This window comes from Oncorhynchus mykiss, chromosome 21 (assembly GCF_057628025.1).
Source record: "Oncorhynchus mykiss isolate SJ-2025 chromosome 21, ASM5762802v1, whole genome shotgun sequence".
NCBI classification, from domain to species: Eukaryota; Metazoa; Chordata; class Actinopteri; order Salmoniformes; family Salmonidae; genus Oncorhynchus; species Oncorhynchus mykiss.
In genome coordinates, this window is record NC_143042.1 from 39,845,565 (window position 1) to 39,867,280 (window position 21,716).

The 21,716-nt window shown below is 43.9% G+C and overlaps 1 protein-coding gene and 1 long non-coding RNA gene across 2 annotated transcripts; one reads left to right on the plus strand and one right to left on the minus strand.

Moving 5' to 3' along the window:
- The first annotated feature begins 197 nt into the window (after nt 1-197).
- Nucleotides 198-21,539, plus strand: nectin4a (nectin cell adhesion molecule 4a). The gene is made up of 12 exons (XM_036957964.2): nt 198-715; nt 3,769-3,881; nt 3,992-4,067; nt 4,459-4,626; nt 5,238-5,516; nt 12,206-12,323; nt 17,032-17,183; nt 17,437-17,596; nt 17,744-17,819; nt 17,997-18,059; nt 18,449-18,628; nt 18,820-21,539. Exons 1-12 carry the CDS (start codon nt 661-663, stop codon nt 19,210-19,212), a joined length of 1,833 nt encoding a protein of 610 aa, XP_036813859.2. The 5' UTR covers nt 198-660; the 3' UTR covers nt 19,213-21,539.
- On the minus strand, nt 377-1,026 carry LOC149973243 (uncharacterized). The gene is made up of 2 exons (XR_016490333.1): nt 906-1,026; nt 377-702 (listed from the first exon to the last, which is right to left on the minus strand). It is a non-coding gene; the product is annotated as an uncharacterized LOC149973243 (long non-coding RNA).
- Nucleotides 21,540-21,716: the final 177 nt, after the last annotated feature.

The following is a 21,716-nucleotide window of genomic DNA, read 5'->3' on the forward strand; positions in this document are numbered from 1 at the left end:
TATATTGTAGAAAGGATACAGCTAGATCATGGTACATTGTAGATAGGATACACCTAGATCATGGTACATTGTAGATAGGATACAGCTATCTTGGAAGGTTTTTTTTTCTTCCATGTACAGGTATGAAAAGAACAGTTTGTTGCTTTAACTAAACTGGAAAGGTGACTTCCCAGGTGTGTGTGTGTGTGTCAGAGAGAGAGAGAGAGCGCTTGCAACAGGTGTATCCGAGAAAACAGGTAGGCTGAACCACTCCTACTTTTGTGAAGTCAGAATATGGTGTGAAAGAAACAACATACGCTGTTTATTTCATTAGCCTTCGATTATTATTTTGCCAAAACGCAAAAAGGAAAAGGCAACAAGTTTCGCACAGAGAGCAACTTTCCAAAGGATTTATTGGAGTAAGATGGACCAACCGCAGCATACGACATATTATTGAAATATAAACTTTGGCTATACCTAAGATCTATACTGTTTTTACACTTCTTTACACTTGTCTTCAATTTGGAATTGGATGAAAGAAAGTTGACTGTCTGAGGTGGAGCGGGACTTCTTGGACCAATGTCCTGACTGATTCCAGCATTGTAATAGACCACAGACCTTTAGCCGTATTCAGGACTATCAAGGAGCAGTCGGGCGGACCACTCCACCGAACCGGGGAGAATGACATCACTCCTGGGCCGACTGACACCGCTGCTGTGGATCCTTGGGAGTTTCAGTAAGTCATTTATTAATGGTTTAATGTTTAGACCATGAGCAATAGTAACACTCTAATATGACTAAGTAAGGCAATATAATTTGCTAAGAAAGTTTCACATAATAATGACAAATATATTGAAAGTTAACTTAAGCTCTGCGTTTTTATTTTGGTTTACCTGTTGCCCTATTTATTTTAGTAATTTACCTACCAAGTAGTTTTTTAAATATAATTATAAAAGTAGGCTACTGCCAACTTTGGTTCTTGTCCAGCTTCTTGGGTTCGTCTTTTCTGGATTAGATGAACAACACTTGAGGAGTTGTCTGATATTTCTGGAAAAACAGGTTGCGGTTAATCAATTTCCCTCCCTCATGTTTACTATTCAGTCTGACTCCTTTCCTTTTCTCTCTCTCTCCCCCCCCCCCTCCCCCCATCACACACACACACACACACGCACACACAAGTATGTCTGTATGGGGATCAGAGAAGGATTGCGGCCGGCGTCTATCGTTCTCTACTGTATTTATAGATGCGGATGTATAATGACTGTTATGCATTAAGAATACAGAGACATTGTTTGTGTGAGGCAGAGGCTGAGACATAGAGAGAGGCCGACTGTGTGTGTGTGTGTGTGTGTCCAATGTGACAATGTGTATCTATTCATGCACAGAGAGGATGAGAGGCAGTCAGATGGCAATCAGGACTTCATTCCTTGAGGATCAACAATGTTGTGACTTGGCAGAACAGTGTGACATTATAGATGATGTAGCATTACTGGTTATGTCTACATCAAATAGGTTAGTGAGTTTACAGTTCTACCTGAAAACCCACAGGTTGTGCGTGCATGCGTACGCACGTGTGTGTGTGTATATATATATGTACACTCAGCAAAAAAATAAACGTCCATATTTCAGGACCCTGTCTTTCAAAGATAATTTGTGAAAATCAAACTAACTTCACAGATCTAAACTGTAAAGGGTTTAAAAACTGTTTCTCGTGCTTGTTCAATGAACCATAAACAATTAATGAACACGCACCTATGGAACGGTCGTTAAAACACTAACAGCTTACAGACGGTAGGCAATTAAGGTCACAGTTATGAAAACTTAGGACACTAAAGAGGCCTTTCTACTGACTCTGAAAAACACCAAAAGAAAGATGCCCAGGGTCCCTGCTCATCTGCATGCACGTGCCTTAGGCATGCTGCAAGAAGGCATGAGGACTGCAGATGTGGCTAGGGCAATAAATTGCAATGCTCATACTGTGAGACGTCTAAGACAGCAAGAACACACAATCCCTCCATCAGTGCTCAGACTGTCCGCAATAGGCTGAGCGAGGCTGGACTGAGGGCTTGTAGACCTGTTGTAAGGCAGGTCCTCACCAGACATCTCCGGCAACAACATCGCCTATGGGCACAAACCCACCGTCGCTGGACCAGACAGGACTGGCAAAAAGTGCTCTTCACTGACGAGTCGTGGTTTTGTCTCACCAGGGGTGATGGTCGGATTCGCATTTATCGTCGAAGGAATAAGCGTTACACCGAGGCCTGTACTCTGGAGTGGGATCCATTTGGAGGTGGAGGGTGTGTCACAGCATCATCGGACTGAGCTTGTTGTCATTGCAGGCAATCTCAACGCTGTGCGTTACAGGGAAGTACCCTTCCTGCAGGGTCATCCTGACATGACCCTCCAGCATGACAATGCCACCAGCCATACAGCTCTTTCAGTGTTCTACCATGGCCAGCGAAGAGCCTGGATCTCAATCCCATTGAGCATGCCTGGGACCCGTTGGATCGGAGGGTGAGGACTAGGCCCCCCCCAGAAATGTCCGGGAACTTGCAGGTGCCTAGGTTGAAGAGTGAAGTTACATCACACAGCAAGAACTGGCAAATCTGGTGCAGTCCATGAGAAGATGCACTGCAGTACTTATTGCAGCTGGTGGCCACACCAGATACTAGACTGTTACTTTTGATTTTGACCCCCCCTTTGTTCAGGGACACATTATTCCATTTCTGTTAGTCACATGTCTGTGGAACTTGTTCAGTTTATGTCTCATCACTTGTTATGTTCATACAAATATTTACACATGTTAAGTTTGCTGAAAATAAACGCAGTTGACAGTGAGAGGACGATTCTTTTTTTTCTGAGTTTATATGCGTGTATATGCATGTGTGTGTGTGTACACGCATACGTGTGTGTGTACACGCATACGTGTGTGTGTACACGCATACGTGTGTGTGTGTTTCTCTGGACACTAAAGGGTTCACTATGAATTGGTATGGACAGTTAACTAGTGCAACAAGTCAAGCAACATGTCTTCTCATCTAATCACTTGCTTTCATACACCTGTTTCTCTCCGTCCTCCCTCTGACTGCCTCCTTTTCTTTGTGGTGCTCTCTTAAATTCCTCCCCCCCCCCCCATCTCTATCTTCTTTGCAAACAAACTTTCCACATCTCTCTGTTCTCTACACCTCTTCTCTTCTCATACTTTATGTCGTTCATCCCCTAAAGTATACGGAAGGATACTGAGAAGAGGGTCAGGGTACTAATCCTCAGTCATGGTTCAGTGCACAGTCTCCCTAATGTCTTTCAACCTCTCATTCTCTCTCTCTCAACCTCAATCCCTCTCAATCTCTATCTCTGCTCTCCCCCCCTCTCTCTCTCAACCTCAATCCTTCTGCTCCCCCCCCCCCTCTCTCTCAACCTCTATCTCTGCTCTCCCCCCTCTCTCTCTCTCAACCTCTATCTCTCTGCTCTTTCTCCCCCCCTCTCTCAACGTCTATCTCTGCTCTTTCTCCCCCCCCTCTCTCAATCTCTCTCTGTTCTTTCTCCCACCTCTCTCACACCCTCTCTTTCTCTTAACCTCTATCTTTCTGCTCTCTCTCTATACTCTACACTGTGACATTGTATTTCGCTATATTGTAGTTGTCTTTATTTAGTGTTTTCTATAATGATGTTTAAGATGCCACACACATTTACCCCAAGTGGACAATAAAGTCATCAATTAAGTTTCTCTCTCTCCCCCCCTTCTTCCTCCCTTTCTCCTCCTTCCCACCCTTCCTCTTTCTTCCCCAGTTGCTGTGGTGCAAGGGGACTTTGAGGAACAATCTCCCGTGCAGTCCTTGACCGAGATTGAGACCCGGCTGCCCTGCCGGTTCAAGGTGGAAGTGGGCCAGGTGGTGGTTCAGGTCTGAAGCATAATTCACGACAGTACCCATAAAACCAGATATGTTGTACAGAGCATTATCTTAGAAAAGTTGTCCCTAACATGATGTTGTCTCGCCTCTCCTTGTCACAGGTCACATGGACCAAGGAGAGAGCAGATGGTACCAAGGACCAGATCATCACTGTACACCACACTGCCGGACAAACAGGTAGGACACGTATACAGTAGGTGTTACAGTAGTCACAACCATCCTTCTCTTTATATTATTGTAGCGAACGCCGTGGCCGGAAAGCGAACCCGGGTCGCTGGTTGAAAGGGAAACACCTGTACGCATTGGGCCAATAGGGTTAACCCATTTGGTGGGAATGGTAACCTGGCTCACATAGCGAGGACACTACAATACATTGGTAGTTCACCCTCTTTGCTAACACTCAAAGCCCCAGAAGTTGAATTGAAAGTAGATGACAAAATTACACCTGCACTTTTAACCTGGCTACTTCTCCATCTCTCTCTTTTTGCCTCCCCCATATCTCACTTCCCCTCTCCATCTCTCTCCTCCTCCCCCCTCTCTATCTCTCTCCTCCTCCCCCCTCTCTCAGAGTTTGGTCAGTACTCGGGGCGTGTGCGGTTCGGCAGCAGTGAGCCCACAGTGGACTCGTCTCTGATCATCATGAACACTGTGGAGTCAGATGAGGGCAGGTACAACTGTCACATCAGCACCTTCCCCTCGGGGAACTTTGAACAACAGCTGTCACTCACCGTGTGGGGTAAGTTCCTCCCCTTCCTTCCCCTTACTCATTGTGTCACTTTTTGATTTACAGAATATAATGTCCTTTTATGGCCAATATCTTTTAATGGAAAGAGTAATTGCTGATTGGTGGGATGATGATGATAATTAGGATGATGATGAGGATGATGTTGTTGATGATGATGGGAATAGGTGTCAGTTGTAGTATTACTAGCTAAAACATTAGCTTCAGTTATGGTAATAATATTCATATAAGCCACAAGATCAGTAAACGATTAAGAACTGTTCTTGTGACAGTCAGTGTATCTAGCTGTCTAAGGTTTTTAGGATCAAGTTTCCTCAAAGAGCTGATCTAGGTTTTTTAAAACACCTATCTAATGGAGAAGATTAGATCTCAGCTTGGATCATGTCAAAGCTGATCCTATTGCAGTGCTTGGTGATTACCACCCCCTGAAACATCATGTCACTGATCTAGGAACAGCTTAACCTCCAACTAACAACTAAGACCAGTTCTAAGATTAGTCCTAAAGTCACCTCCACAAACACTAAGACCAGTGATTAGTTGCTTCCTGTCCCTAAAGAAAGTCTGACAAGTGACCGTTCTTGACATTTAACCCTTGACCCCCACAGCCACGCCCATCTCCTCCCTGGACCCTGTGATTCTTGTCGAGGGCCAGTCCTTTCGATTGGCTGCCTCCTGCCGCTCCGTGGCCCGCCCCCCACCCATCCTTAACTGGGACACAGACCTGACGGGCCTGTCACAGAATAGGAGTTCGGTGGGCGGGTCAGTCTCCACCCACTTCTCCCTGCACCCCCTGAGGAGTATGAACGGGATGAGGCTGGACTGTCTGGTGAGGCACCGTGCTCTGAAGGAACCCCGCAGGATCACCAACAACCTGGTGGTGCACTGTGAGTTCAGACTCCACGATAGCTACGATTCTAGATACTTTATGCACATTGAGTTTGGTCGCCAATTATTTATTAAACCAGCTAACAAGTCATATATGTTTTATGCTTGACCTCTGACCTCTTATGCTTCATTCCAAAGTGCTTTTTGCTTTTTTATTTAGACAGATTAGAAAAAAGGGGGGGCTAGATTAGGAGGACACAAAGTGGGAAAGGTGGAGACAGGGATCAAACCCGGGTCTTGGTGTACCTAGACCACCAGAACATGTGGACTTTGAGTCCATAAAAAGGGTGTTTACCAGGGTCAGAGCTTGTGAGGCATAGCCAGGGACCCCTCCTGTGTGTAAAATCTTACTCAGTATGGGCAATCACTACCTGATTTCCCAAGTCAGAGTATATTGCTTTTTACTATAATTAACCAATGATTAAGGAAGTTGTATCTACCATGATGAACACAAACTTGGATAAGGCTAAAGAAACTCGTACCAGCAGTTACAAGACAAATAGCTACACAACATGACCAAAAGTATGTGGACACCTGCTTGTCAAACAACTCATTCCAAAATCAAGGGCATTAATATGGAGTTCGTCCCCCCCTTTGCTGCTATGACAGCCTCCACTCTTCTGGGAAGGCTTTCCACTAGATGTTGGAACATTGCTGCGGGGACTTGCTTCCATTCAGCCACAAGAGCATTAGTGCGGTCAGGCACTGATGTTGGGCGATTAGGCCTGGCTCACAGTCGGCGTTCCAATTCATCCCAAAGGTGATCGATGGGGTTGAGGCCAAGGCTCTGTGCAGGCCAATCAAGGTCTTCCACACCGATCTAGACAAACCATTTCTGAATGGACCTCGCTTTGTGCACTGGGGAATTGTCATACTGAAACAGGAAAGGGCCTTCACCAAGCTGTTGCCACAAAGTTAGAAGCATAGACTCGTCTAGAAAGTCATTGTATGCTGTAGTGTTAAGATCTCCCTTCACTGGAACTAAGGGGCCTAGCCCGAACCATGAAAAACAGCCCCAGACCATTATTCCACCTCCACCAAACGTAACAGTTGGCACTATGCATTGGGGCAGGTAGCGTTCTCCTGGCATCTGCCAAACCCAGATTTGTCCATATGACTGCCAGATGGTGAAGCGTGATTCATCACTCCAGACAACACGTTTCCACTGCTCCAGAGTCCAATGGCAGCAAGCTTTACACCACTCCAGCCGACGCTTGGCATTGGGCATGGTGATCTTGGGTTTGTGTGCGGCTGCTCGGCCATGGAAACCCATTACGTGACGCTCTCGATAGTCAGTTATTGTGTTGATGTTGCGTCCAGAGGCAGTTTGGAGCTCGGTAGTGAGTATTGCAACCGAGGACAGACGATTTTTACACGCTACGTGCTTCAGCACTCGGCGGTCCCGTTCTGTGAGCTTGTCGGGCCTACCACTTCGCGGCTGAGCCGTTGTTGCTCCAAGAAATGTCCACTTCACAATAACAGTACTTACAGTTGACCGGAGCAGCTCTAGCAGGGCAGAAATGAGACAAACTGACTTGTTGAAAAGGTGGCATCCTATGACAGTGCCACGTTGAAAGTCACTGAGCTCTTCAGTAAGGCCATTCTACTGCCAATGTTGGTCTATGTAGATTGCATGGCTGTGTGCTCGGTTTTATACACCTGTCAGCAACGGGTGTGGCTGAAATACCCGAATCCACTAATTTGAAGGGGTGTCCACATACTTTAGTGTATATATAGTGTACAGTGCATTCAAAGTATTCAGACCCTTGACCTTTTCCACATTTTGTTACGTCACAGCCTCATTCTTACATGGATTAAACTGCATTTTCCCCTCATCAATCTACACACAATACTCTATAATGACCAAGCAAAAACATGTTTTTACTTATTTACATAAGTATTCAGACCCCTTGCTATGAGACTTAAAATTGAGCTCAGGTGCCAAATGTTTCCATTGATCATCCTTGAGATGTTTCTATAACTTGATTGTAGTCCACCTGTGGTAAATTTCAATTGATTGGACATGATTTGGAAAGGCACACACCTGTCTATATAAGGTCCCACAGTTGACAGTGAATGTCCGAGCAAAAACCAAGCCATGAGGTCAAAGGAATTGTCCGTATAGCTCCAAGACAGGATTGTGTCGAGGCACATATCTGGGGAACGGTAACGTTCAATGTCTGCAGTATTAAAGGTCCCCAAGAACGCAGTGGCCTCAGGTGACCAGCACTGACAGAGCTCCAGATTTCCTCTGTGGAGATGGGAGAACCTTCCAGAAGGACAACCATCTCTGCAGCACTCAACCAATCAAGCCTTTAAAAGGCACATGACAGCCCACTTGGAGTTTGCCAAAAGGCACCTAAAGACTCTCAGACCATGAGAAACAAGATTCTCTGGTCTTATGAAACCAAGATTGAACTCTTTGCCAAGCTTTACATCTGGAGGAAACCTTGCACCATCCCTACCGTGAAGCTTGGTGGTGGCAGCATCATACTGTGGGGATGTTTTTCAGCGGCAGGGACTGGGAGACTAGTCAGGATCGAGGGGAAAAATTAACGGCGCAAAGTATAGAGAGATCCTTGATGAAAACCTGCTCCAGAGCGCTCAGACCCTTCCAACAGGACAATGACCCTAAGCACACAGACAATACAGGAGCGGCCTTGGGACAAGTCTCTGAATGTACTTGAGTGGCCCAGCCAGAGCCCGGACTTGAACATCTGGAAAGACCTGAAAATAGCTGTGCAGCAACACTCCCCATCCAACCTGAAAGATCTTGAGAGGATATGCAGAGAAGAATGGGAGAAACTCCCCAAATACAGGTGTGACAAACTTGTAGCGTCATACCCAAGAAGACTCAAGACTGTAATCACTGCCAAAGGTGCATCAACAAAGTACTGAGTAAAGGGTCTAATTACGTATGTAAATGTGATATTTCAGTTTAAAAAATGTTATAAATTAGCAAACATTTCTCAAACCTCTTTTTGCTTTGTCATTATGGTGTATTGTGTGTAGATTGTTGAGGGAAAATAACGATTTAATAAATTTTTGAATAAGGCTATAACGTAACAAGGGGTCTGAGTACTTTGAATGCACTGTATATAGCATAACCATGCCGTAAATATTATGCATGTACACATTTTTTATTTTATTTTTATTTCACCTTTATTTAACCAGGTAGGCTAGTTGAGAACAAGTTCTCATTTACAACTGCGACCTGGCCAAGATAAAGCATAGCAGTGTGAACAGACAACACAGAGTTACACATGGAGTAAACAATTAACAAGTAAATAACACAGTAGGAAAAAAAGAAAAAAAAGAGCGTCTATATACAATGTGTGCAAAAGGCATTCGGAGGTAGGCGAATAATTACAATTTTGCAGATTAACACTGGAGTGATAAATGATCAGATGGTCATGTACAGGTAGAGATATTGGTGTGCAAAAGAGCAGAAAAGTAAATAAATATAAACAGTATGGGGATGAGGTAGGTAAATTGGGTGGGCTATTTACCAATAGACTATGTACAGCTGCAGCGATCGGTTAGCTGCTCAGATAGCAGATGTTTGAAGTTGGTGAGGGAGATAAAAGTCTCCAACTTCAGCGATTTTTGCAATTCGTTCCAGTCACAGGCAGCAGAGAACTGGAACGAAAGGCGGCCAAATGAGGTGTTGGCTTTAGGGATGATCAGTGAGATACACCTGCTGGAGCGCGTGCTACGGGTGGGTGTTGCCATCGTGACCAGTGAACTGAGATAAGGCGGCGCTTTACCTAGCATGGACTTGTAGATGACCTGGAGCCAGTGGGTCTGGCGACGAATATGTAGCGAGGGCCAGCCGACTAGAGCATACAGGTCGCAGTGGTGGGTGGTATAAGGTGCTTTAGTAACAAAACGGATGGCACTGTGATAAACTGCATCCAGTTTGCTGAGTAGAGTATTGGAAGCTATTTTGTAGATGACATCGCCGAAGTCGAGGATCGGTAGGATAGTCAGTTTTACTAGGGTAAGTTTGGCGGCGTGAGTGAAGGAGGCTTTGTTGCGGAATAGAAAGCCGACTCTAGATTTGATTTTAGATTGGAGATGTTTGATATGAGTCTGGAAGGAGAGTTTACAGTCTAGCCAGACACCTAGGTACTTATAGATGTCCACATATTCTAGGTCGGAACCATCCAGGGTGGTGATGCTAGTCGGGCGTGCGGGTGCAGGCAGTGAACGGTTGAAAAGCATGCATTTGGTCTTACTAGCGTTTAAGAGCAGTTGGAGGCCACGCAAGGAGTGTTGTATGGCATTGAAGCTCGTTTGGAGGTTAGATAGCACAGTGTCCAAGGAAGAGCCGGAAGTATACAGAATGGTGTCGTCTGCGTAGAGGTGGATCAGGGAATCGCCCGCAGCAAGAGCAACATCATTGATATATACAGAGAAAAGAGTCGGCCTGAGAATTGATCCCTATGGCACCCCCATAGAGACTGCCAGAGGACCGGACAACATGGCCTCCGATTTGACACACTGAACTCTGTCTGCAAAGTAGTTGGTGAACCAGGCAAGGCAGTCATTAGAAAAACCGAGGCTACTGAGTCTGCCGATAAGAATATGGTGATTGACAGAGTCGAAAGCCTTGGCCAGGTCGATGAAGACGGCTGCACAGTACTGTCTTTTATCCATGGCGGTTATGATATTGTTTAGTACCTTGAGAGTGGCTGAGGTGCACCCGTGACCGGCTCGGAAACCAGATTGCACAGCGGAGAAGGTACGGTGGGATTCGAGATGGTCAGTGACCTGTTTGTTGACTTGGCTTTCGAAGACCTTAGATAGGCAGGGCAGGATGGATATAGGTCTGTAACAGTTTGGGTCCAGGGTGTCTCCCCCTTTGAAGAGGGGGATGACTGCGGCAGCTTTCCAATCCTTGGGGATCTCAGATGATATGAAAGAGAGGTTGAACAGGCTGGTAATAGGGGTTGCGACAATGGCGGTGGCAAAGGAGAACCTGGCGGCGACAAAGGAGAACCTGGAGAGGCTTGGGCGAGTAGCTGTGGGGGGGGGTGGAGCTGTTGGCCGAGGTTGGAGTAACCAGGAGGAAGGCATGGCCAGCCGTTGAGAAATGCTTGTTGAAGTTTTCATAATCATGGATTTATCGGTGGTGACCGTGTTACCTAGCCTCAGTGCAGTGGGCAGCTGGGAGGAGGTGCTCTTGTTCTCCATGGACTTTACAGTGTCCCAGAACTTTTTGGAGTTAGAGCTACAGGATGCAAATTTCTGCCTGAAGAAGCTGGCCTTGGCTTTCCTGACTGACTGCGTGTATTGGTTCCTGACTTCCCTGAACAGTTGCATATCGCGGGGACTATTCGATGCTATTGCAGTCCGCCACAGGATGTTTTTGTGCTGGTCGAGGGCAGTCAGGTCTGGAGTGAACCAAGGGCTATATCTGTTCTTAGTTCTGCATTTTTTGAACGGAGCATGCTTATCTAAAATGGTGAGGAAGTTACTTTTAAAGAATGACCAGGCATCCTCAACTGACGGGATGAGGTCAATATCCTTCCAGGATACCCGGGCCAGGTCGATTAGAAAGGCCTGCTCGCAGAAGTGTTTTAGGGAGCGTTTGACAGTGATGAGGGGTGGTCGTTTGACTGTGGATCCGTAGCGGATACAGGCAATGAGGCAGTGATCGCTGAGATCCTGGTTGAAGACAGCGGAGGTGTATTTGGAGGGCCAGTTGGTCAGGATGACGTCTATGAGGGTGCCCTTGTTTACAGATTTAGGGTTGTACCTGGTGGGTTCCTTGATGATTTGTGTGAGATTGAGGGCATCTAGCTTAGATTGTAGGACTGCCGGGGTGTTAAGCATATCCCAGTTTAGGTCACCCAACAGAACAAACTCGGAAGCTAGATGGGGGGCGATCAATTCACAAATGGTGTCCAGGGCACAGCTGGGAGCTGAGGGGGGTCGGTAGCAGGCGGCAACAGTGAGAGACTTATTTCTGGAGAGAGTAATTTTTAAAATTAGTAGTTCAAACTGTTTGGGTATGGACCTGGAAAGTATGACATTACTTTGCAGGCTATCTCTGCAGTAGACTGCAACTCCTCCCCCTTTGGCATGATGTGGTGATGTGGTGTAGCCTATAAATGGCATATTTATTAGAATAATAATTCAATTCATTATGACACTGTCTTTCCTCCCTTCCTCACTTGACGCTGCCATGCAGCTGCTGCTCCAGTCATTGTCACGGTCACCAGATTCAGTGTCAGGGACGTTGTTGTTAGTCTCAATCTTCTCATGTTGCTCAACTTTACTAAATAAATGTGTTATGGGCACATATGACCAAGTCTCTTCATCCTGTTCTTCCTTTTCAGCCCCAGATTTATACCTACATTCCATTTTAGCCAGAGTTCAGATTTTTTGCTAGCTAGCCAGCTAGATCTGAAGCTAATCCCCACCAATTTTGTTCAATGAAATGAAAAACGTTCTTGAGGGCCCCTCTCATTGGCTGCCATATCTACTATGAATTAAACCAAGCTTGTATTAGGCTACAGAAATGTGTACCTGCAGTTACAAGGCAAATAGCTATACCATGCTAGTAAATAATATGCACAGACAAATGACCTGGTGAAGCCTACACATGGGATATTATCATGTAGTAGCATTGTCCATGTGTGTTAAAAATCAATTTCTCTCTGATCTTGTTTCTCGATTGAAGATCCTCCCAATGCAGAGATCTCTGGGTTTAATCATAACTGGTATGCTGGTCTGGAGGGAGCTGCCCTCAGCTGTGTCAGTGGAGGAAACCCCAAACCACAGAGTTTCACCTGGACCAGGTAACACATGCCCTCCCTGCCTGTCGGCCTCCGTCTGTCTGACAGACTCAACTGACTCACGCTCTGTCTGTCTGGCATAATCTGTTTTTGTTTTGATTTACTGGTAATTCTATTAGTCAGTTTTAATGGTGTTACTAAGCCAAACCGGGGGGAGGTCAGGAATTGTTTCTAGTTGTGCTATGAGTTCCACTTGCCAGGTTTTCATTGTCAATAATCATTTGATTGAGTTACATCGTTAAACAAAGGTTAGATACATGGTAATACCGTTTTGGTTCAGGGACAGTTCAAATGGGACATGGGTATCAGATATGTTGTCTTACACGGTGATGATAGCTGTGCTGAAGCAATCCCATAATGGCGGAGCTGACTGAAGTTCTTGTGGTTTCTCTACCTGGCAAATGTTTCTGGTAACCTTTGGAAGACATACCGCATGGTGGAGTAAACCATTCTCCGGGTGTGGTAGAGGGTGGAGGTGGAACAAACCATCTATTGGAAATTACGAAGAAAATAAAATGTCTCATTAATAAAAAGATGACAGTTAGGCCTATGTCTGCTAGTGCGGACGATGTACAGTACCAGTCGAAAGTTTGGACACAGCTACTCATTCAAGAGTTTTCTTTATTTGTACTATTTTCTACATTGTAGACATCAAAACGACGTGCAAACTTTTGACTGGTACTGTGTGTGTGTTTAACTGGATCATGGCCCACTGGGCACACACTGGTTGAATCAACGTTGTTTCCACGTCATTTCAAGGAAACTAGTGGGGTGAGACATGTGTCACCAAGTCTTAAGCTGTTAGTCACATGAACACACCTGCAAGGCGTGTTTGTGTGTTAGTAACACGCGCGCACACACACACACACACACACACACACACACACACACACACACACACACTAGACACACAGACAGCACGCTCACACACCCACACTGATTCCCTCTCTCACCCTTATATACTTGAGACTTAGATCTCTTGTTACACTCCATCGCTCCTTGCTTTACTTTACACTCCTCCTTAAAACACACCCCTCCTTAAAACACACTCCTCCTTAAAACACACACGATGCCCTCACGCTCCTGATTTAATGATGAGTAAGAAAGTTAAAGAGGCCCAAAGATCATACCCCCAAAACACGCTAACCTCTCACCATTACCAATAACAGGGGAGGCTAGCATTTACAGTGCCTTGCGAAAGTATTCGGCCCCCTTGAACTTTGCGACCTTTTGCCACATTTCAGGCTTCAAACATAAAGATATAAAACTGTATTTTTTTGTGAAGAATCAACAACAAGTGGGACACAATCATGAAGTGGAACGACATTTATTGGATATTTCAAACTTTTTTAACAAATCAAAAACTGAAAAATTGGCAGTGCAAAATTATTCAGCCCCCTTAAGTTAATACTTTGTAGCGCCACCTTTTGCTGCGATTACAGCTGTAAGTCGCTTGGGGTATGTCTCTATCAGTTTTGCACATCGAAAGATTGAAATTTTTTCCCATTCCTCCTTGCAAAACAGCTCGAGCGCAGTGAGGTTGGATGGAGAGCATTTGTGAACAGCAGTTTTCAGTTCTTTCCACAGATTCTCGATTGGATTCAGGTCTGGACTTTGACTTGGCCATTCTAACACCTGGATATGTTTATTTTTGAACCATTCCATTGTAGATTTTGCTTTATGTTTTGGATCATTGTCTTGTTGGAAGACAAATCTCCGTCCCAGTCTCAGGTCTTTTGCAGACTCCATCAGGTTTTCTTACAGAATGGTCCTGTATTTGGCTCCATCCATCTTCCCATCAATTTTAACCATCTTCCCTGTCCCTGCTGAAGAAAAGCAGGCCCAAACCATGATGCTGCCACCACCATGTTTGACAGTGGGGATGGTGTGTTCAGTGTGATGAGCTGTGTTGCTTTTACGCCAAACATAACGTTTTGCATTGTTGCCAAAAAGTTCAATTTTGGTTTCATCTGACCAGAGCACCTTCTTCCACATGTTTGGTGTGTCTCCCAGGTGGCTTGTGGCAAACTTTAAACGACACTTTTTATGGATATCTTTAAGAAATGGCTTTCTTCTTGCCACTCTTCCATAAAGGCCAGATGTGTGCAATATTACAGCTGAGGTGGGAGACTCTGTCCATAGGACAACAATCAGTCGTATATTGCACAAATCTGGCCTTTATGGAAGAGTGGCAAGAAGAAAGCCATTTCTTAAAGATATCCATAAAAAGTGTTGTTTAAAGTTTGCCACAAGCCACCCGGGAGACACACCAAACATGTGGAAGAAGGTGCTCTGGTCAGATGAAACCAAAATTGAACTTTTTGGCAACAATGCAAAACGTTATGTTTGGCGTAAAAGCAACACAGCTGAACACACCATCCCCACTGTCAAACATGGTGGTGGCAGCATCATGGTTTGGGCCTGCTTTTCTTCAGCAGGGACAGGGAAGATGGTTAAAATTGATGGGAAGATGGATGGAGCCAAATACAGGACCATTCTGTAAGAAAACCTGATGGAGTCTGCAAAAGACCTGAGACTGGGACGGAGATTTGTCTTCCAACAAGACAATGATCCAAAACATAAAGCAAAATCTACAATGGAATGGTTCAAAAATAAACATATCCAGGTGTTAGAATGGCCAAGTCAAAGTCCAGACCTGAATCCAATCGAGAATCTGTGGAAAGAACTGAAAACTGCTGTTCACAAATGCTTTCCATCCAACCTCACTGAGCTCGAGCTGTTTTGCAAGGAGGAATGGGAAAAAATGTCAGTCTCTCGATGTGCAAAACTGATAGAGACATACCCCAAGCGACTTACAGCTGTAATCGCAGCAAAAGGTGGCGCTACAAAGTATTAACTTAAGGGGGCTGAATAATTTTGCACGCCCAATTTTTCAGTTTTTGATTTGTTAAAAAAGTTTGAAATATCCAATAAATGTCGTTCCACTTCATGATTGTGTCCCACTTGTTGTTGATTCTTCACAAAAAAATACAGTTGTATATCTTTATGTTTGAAGCCTGAAATGTGGCAAAAGGTCGCAAAGTTCAAGGGGGCCGAATACTTTCGCAAGGCAATGTATATGCATAGTCACTTTAACCATATCTCAATGTACATACTACCTCAATCAGCCTGACTAACCGGTGTCTGATTGTAGCCTCGCTACTGTTATAACCTCGCTACTGTATATAGCCTGTCTTTTTACTGTTGTTTTATTCCTGTACCTACCTATTGTTCACCTAATACCTTTTTTTGCACTATTGGTTAGAGCCTGTAAGTAAGCATTTCACTGTAAGGTCTACTACACCTGTTATATTCAGCGCACGTGACAAATAAACTTTGATTTGATTTAATCTCAATGAGACTAACCTGGTAAATTAAAGGTAAAATAATTTAAATTGGGCACAACATGATCCGAAAAACAACCAAAACAAACTGAAAATGCATCCAACAAGTATGTGGAGACACAAGCTTGATATATTCATTGCGTGCTAGGAATACGGGACCAACTTTTGGCTACTTTAATAGACTATAAGTGAATTTGTCCAAATACTTATGGCACCTTTAAATGGTGGGACTAGATACATAAAGTGCTTTAATTTCTTAACGGTAAAACAGATGTGTATGAAAATACTCTCAAATAAAAAGTGACATTCTGTACTGTCACCTCCTAAGAAACATTTGATATCAAATCCAAAATGCTGGAGTATAGAGCCAAATTAAACGTTTTAGCGTCACTGTCCAAATAAATATGTAGCGTAGTATACTTTCACTCCCCCTTAAAACTCACACGACGCCCACCCGCACGCACGCAGCAGGTAAACCAGTTTGCCTCTTTGTACTCCTCAATGCAAAGCAGCGGGAGAAGTAATAACCGTGCTGTCATATTGTCGTGTTGCAGCTTGTGCGGAATGCAAACAGAGGACGCAGTTTCACACGAGGGAGGAAGGGGGGGGCCGGGTGAGAGAGGTTAGAGAGGGAAGAGAAAGGAATGAGTGTGGGCTCCGAACAGGAGGGGTCGAAAGACAAGGAATGGGGGAAGTGGGTGGTATCGAGCCAAAGTGGGCATGGGACGGGGGAGGAAGGATACACTGTGGATTTGTTCAGAACATTATCAGGCAGTGTGATCTGTGTCTATGTAAAATTTTACGGTTCTTGTTTCTGTTTTCTTCTGCACATTGGGGCTCATAAAGAGTCTGTTCAAAAGGCCCAAAACAGGACTCAAAAGTATATAGTAGCCTATTGTTCAAATATAAGACATTTCAAATGGGAGTTCTGGGCCCGTATTTACACTGTCTCAGAGTAGGAGTGCTGATCTAGGATCAGGTCCCCCCCCTCTTATTCACGATTTAAAAACCCAGACTGATCCTAGATCAGAACTCCTACTCTGTGATGCTTTGTGAATACGGGTCCTGGTTTGTTGTGGCCTGCTTCATGTCTTTGTGGTGCTCATTTGACCTTTACGGTTAGTGTTGTTTGGTGGTCAGTAGTCAATTGTATTTTGGGATGTGTTGCTGTGATGTTCGGGTTAGTGTTGTTGTTTTGAATGTGGTGTTTTTTACAACACTGTTGGGTGTGTTGAAAGGGTGCGTTCAGGTTCAGTGAGTGGTGTTGGGGCGTTAATAGTCATGAAATTCAGCCCATTATTGTAGGATATACTGTATTCTTCTGTTAAGCCCTACGTTAAGTGCTATAGTATTTCTGTTATGCGCAGGAAGGGTGGAGACTTACCAGAGGGCGTTACGGCAGGGAATGGATCCCTGATGTTCAATAGGCCCCTTGGTTTGACAGACGCTGGTATCTACCAATGTGTGGCCTATAACGTTGTGGGGACCGGGAAAGCAGAGGTGGAGATCACTGTGACAGGTATGTTGTGTTGTCACTCTGAGTCATATAAAACAAATCACTTATTTTTTTATTTTTTTAACAGTAGTCCAGGATGTATGTTTTTTTGTTGTTGCTGTAGGCCTCCATGTTTCTTTCCTAAAAAAATAACTCTATTATATTAATGGTGCCAGTTAAGCATTTGGATTACATGTTCACTCCTGTTTTCAATATGATGTGTATGTTGATTATGTTTGTGAATATGACATCACTTCCTGTTGTCCCTTTCCCACAGAGTTTCCTCAGAAGCCGGTGTTTTTCAACAGTCTCCTGATGATCATAGTTGGCGGGGTGGCTGGAGGACTGCTACTCATCATGGTCATCATAGTAATCTCAGTGACCTGTCACCACAAACGCAAAAACAAGAAACTGGAGAGAGAATTGACTATGAAGAAGTATGTTTTCAAACCTCACAGTAACTCCCTTGAAATTGTTCTAGAATCTAAATGACACATGTTACGCTGAAAACAGTAAATGCTTTTTGAATTAAGAATATTTTAACAATGTTTTTCTCTCTCTTTCTCTCATTCTCTCTCTCTCAGGGAGGAGATCAGTACACTCTCCAGGCAGGCCTCTTTCAGGAGAGTCAACTCAGTCAGTACGGATGCAAGAGGACAGGTATATAATATTACCATGTCTTACAATCTGCGGTCTCTTCTCAACAGTCTAGGCATGCAGTCATTTTGTAAATAAATACTTACAATTCCATGAGCATTATCTATTTGCCTCGAGCTAATATGGTCATCTCTCCCTCCCTTTCTCCTCCCCTCCCTCTCTCATCCCTTGTTCTTTCAGATGGAGGAGAATATCCCTCTCAGAGTGGAGGGGACACTGCGGACCAGTCTGTCCTCTTTAGGGGTCAGTCTTAATTTCACTCTTTCTCTGCATGCGGGGGAGCCTTTAGATTTAACCTTCATATTCATGGCTTCTGAGTTCTGGGTGGCATATGCACATCTTATTTTAGTGTTTAATGAACATTTATGTAGTTAAATGAAATGTAAGGAGCTTATTTCCTAAAAGTAACATTTATATTTGAAAATAAAAGTAGTGCATCTCACATACCCTATATGAATTATACTTCATACTAATTAACTGTTACGTTATTAAGACTTTGTGCTTTCTCTCCATCTTCTGTTCTGGAACTCCCGCTTCGGGAAGCCATTTTAAATCAGACTTTTCAGTGCAAAATGTGTGATGTGTTTAAAGCTCACTTTTTCTCTCTCCATCTCTCTTTCCTTCACACCCAGGATCCAGGGCGCATCAGGGACAGTCGCTCTACTCTGGTAGGGGGAGGTGGACTAGACTACCTGGGTCGACCTGTTCTGAACAACTCTTCACGACGAGGGAGGGAGAACAGAGCCATGGACAGAGAGGAGGAAAACAGACTTAGGGTGGAGTCATACGTACGGAATAGCACTATGTCTTTGGTAAGTGTGTGTGAGAGGCATGAGGAATCAAGAATTGCATACTCACTTTCTTGTAAATTGCTATGAAAATTAGAACCTTTTAAACGCATAGGTTTAGTATAGGTTGCTAATAGTGATACTCAAATTAGCCCTAGTTATTTATTTCCTCTCTCTAACCACATGGTTACCCCTTGTCTCTGTTTGACTCACAGGGAACCCGTCTCCACCTGCCAATCCAACCCTCTCCCTTCCCAATGGAACAGTCCACCAAGCTGCTGAGGTCCCTGAACGGCAGCGTCATCATCCCAACAGAGGGGGGTTTACATGCACGGAACTCCCCTCTCAGCTGCAGCTACCCTCCTGTCACAGACGACGAACAGGAGGAGGGTGAAAGTGTGGAAGGAGAGCGGGGGACAAGCTCCAGGATGAGTCGTTTAGATCAGGGGAGGTCAGAGGACCAGGACAACAGTTCTCAGATCTCAGACGCGGAACGTGGACACAACCATCACTTCCAGCAGAACAACGGAACGCTGAGACCCAAACCCCGGCCCAACGGCATCACATCCCCACACGCCTCCCTCATCCATAAGGCCCAGATTGTATAGATGGGTCCGGGCAAGAGCTGGTGACGCACTATACGACAAGGTTTGGTCGTGACTTTGGGATAGGCGCTTGCCGGTGTGGTGGCATACCCCGGTGGCAGCCAGTTTACCTCCTTTTCACTTCTAGAACATCCCTTGCCTTCGCCTCGAGCTCTCAGACATTTTTGATCAACAGGTAAAGGTTCTTATTGGTGAACAGATAACGCTTCTGATTGGTGTAGAGATACAAATAAGTAACACATACGTTTCACAGGAGAGGAGCTGGACAAATGAAAAGCTTATGAATGTCAGGTTGCACATAGACCGAAGTAGTCATAATATTTTACTGTATATAATATCACAGCAATAACGATCACTACAGGAAGCATCAAGAGGACTTTTACATGATTTTGTACCCTAAAAATACTTATTTTTTTACATTTATTTGTATTAAGACTTGATGACAGGACACTGTAACCGAGAAACAAGATTTGAATATCATCAAATGCAGTGACTCCTAACTGAACTCAGCGAAGAGGCATTCAGCAGAAGCACCAATAGCGCTTGCCCGTTTGAAAGAATCCATGTGTAGGTGAACTTTCACCCTCCTTTCCTCTGGATGAGGGGATACAACACATACGACGGATCTGTTCACCCTAAAATTTAGTCCATCTTTCTAACTTTAAGTGTGGCAGGGGTTTATTTAGATATACTCCTCCTTGCCATGAACCTCGATGTGCACAAACAACAACACTTTGAAATCGCTATAGTCTTTGATGCCAAAAGCCAATGAGACTGCATTTTAGCTGTGGAAAAAGTACCCAATTGTCAAACTTGAGTAAAGTAAAGATTACTCAAGTGAAATTCACCCAGTAAAATACTATTTGAGTAACAGTATTTGGTTTTAAATATACTTAAGTACATTTTAGCAATTCCATTTATTTTTTTATACTTAAGTATCAAAATTAAAAGTATTACTCATTTCAAATGTCTTATATTAAGCAAACATGACACGATTTGCTTGTTTTTTTATTTTTATGTACTGATAGACAGGGGCACACTCCAACACTCAGACATAATTTACAAACAAATATTTTTTTGTGAGTTTGCCAGATCAAAGGCAGTAGCGATACCAGGGATGTTCCCTTGATAAGTGTGTGAATTGGACCATTTTCCTGTCTGGCTAAATGTTCAAAATGTGAAGAGTACTTTTGGGTGTCAGGGAAATTGTATGGAGTAAAAAGTACATTATTTTCTTACGGAATGTAGTGAACTAAAAGTAGTCAAATATAAATAGTAAACTACAGATACCCAAAAAACTACTTAAGTAGTACTTTAAAGTATTTTTTACTTAAGTAGTTTACACCACTGCTTTTTAGACAAGAGGTTAAAACAGCTTTGATATGAAATGTTTTACACAACAGAGAGATCCTATGTGAAAGTCTACTAAAACTGAGGATGTAAAAGCATTGTTCTATTTTCTTACACCAGACAATCAAACTGTTATATGCCTATGTTTGTATACATACAGTTAAAAGAGCCTTTGCTTTGTAGGCCAATATGAAGTATTATTATGTCTGATTCTACTGTATTATAATTCATTGAGTGCATCCGAAATGGCACCCTATCCCCTACATAGCCCCTGGTCAAAATAAGTGCACCATATCGGCATAGGATGCCATTTCAGCCGCAGACATGCTATCGACCTACATCTCTATAAGTGGGTTTCTTTCACGCCGTATTCCAGTAAATGGCTTATTGTAGTTCCCTGGTATGTACTGTATGTATGGGATTCATGTGTGGAACTTTGTTGTTTTAATGCACATGTACTTCTTTAGGAGAGTAGCAATATCGTTCTGTTTTCTATATCAATTGTTCCGTTGTATAATACTGTAACACTGATCTTTCTGAGTGAACGTAATACCTACATAGAATGTAAGAGGTTGGAAGTATATACACCGCCCCCTGGTGTGCACCAGTGGATAGTGCAAGAGAGGAAGAAAGTTCAGGGATCTTGTTGTAAGGTCTGCAGACTGAGTTTTACCTGGCGAGGTCACGTGGTCATGTGAAAACCCCTGACCCAACCACGTGCTCCATTAGCCACAACTGGGGCCTGTTCAGAAGGATGTTGATATAGAACGTTCAGATTCAGAAATGTATCATGTCGGACAGACATGATTGGTAGAATAAGGAATTGTGTCAGCTCTATTCATTCTATTTCTATCTGCAACAACTGTTTCACATCACTAAAACCATCCCTGCATATCTTCTAAACATGGAGATGTGTTCATTCAGGGAGGGTGTATGTCTGCTCAATGTATTATTGTGAAATAAACTTCTTGAGGGTTTGAGTCGTGGTTGAGTAGTGACTGGGTGATAGGCCCTATTATTATTATTATTATTGGTTTGGAGTGACTATCATTAAGCCTTATCTGACATTTATCAACATAATTTCAAAACCTGTGTGGTACACTGCCCTACCAAGCAAAAAGACAGTAACTGCTCATTTGGTCGAAAATTAGTTAGTC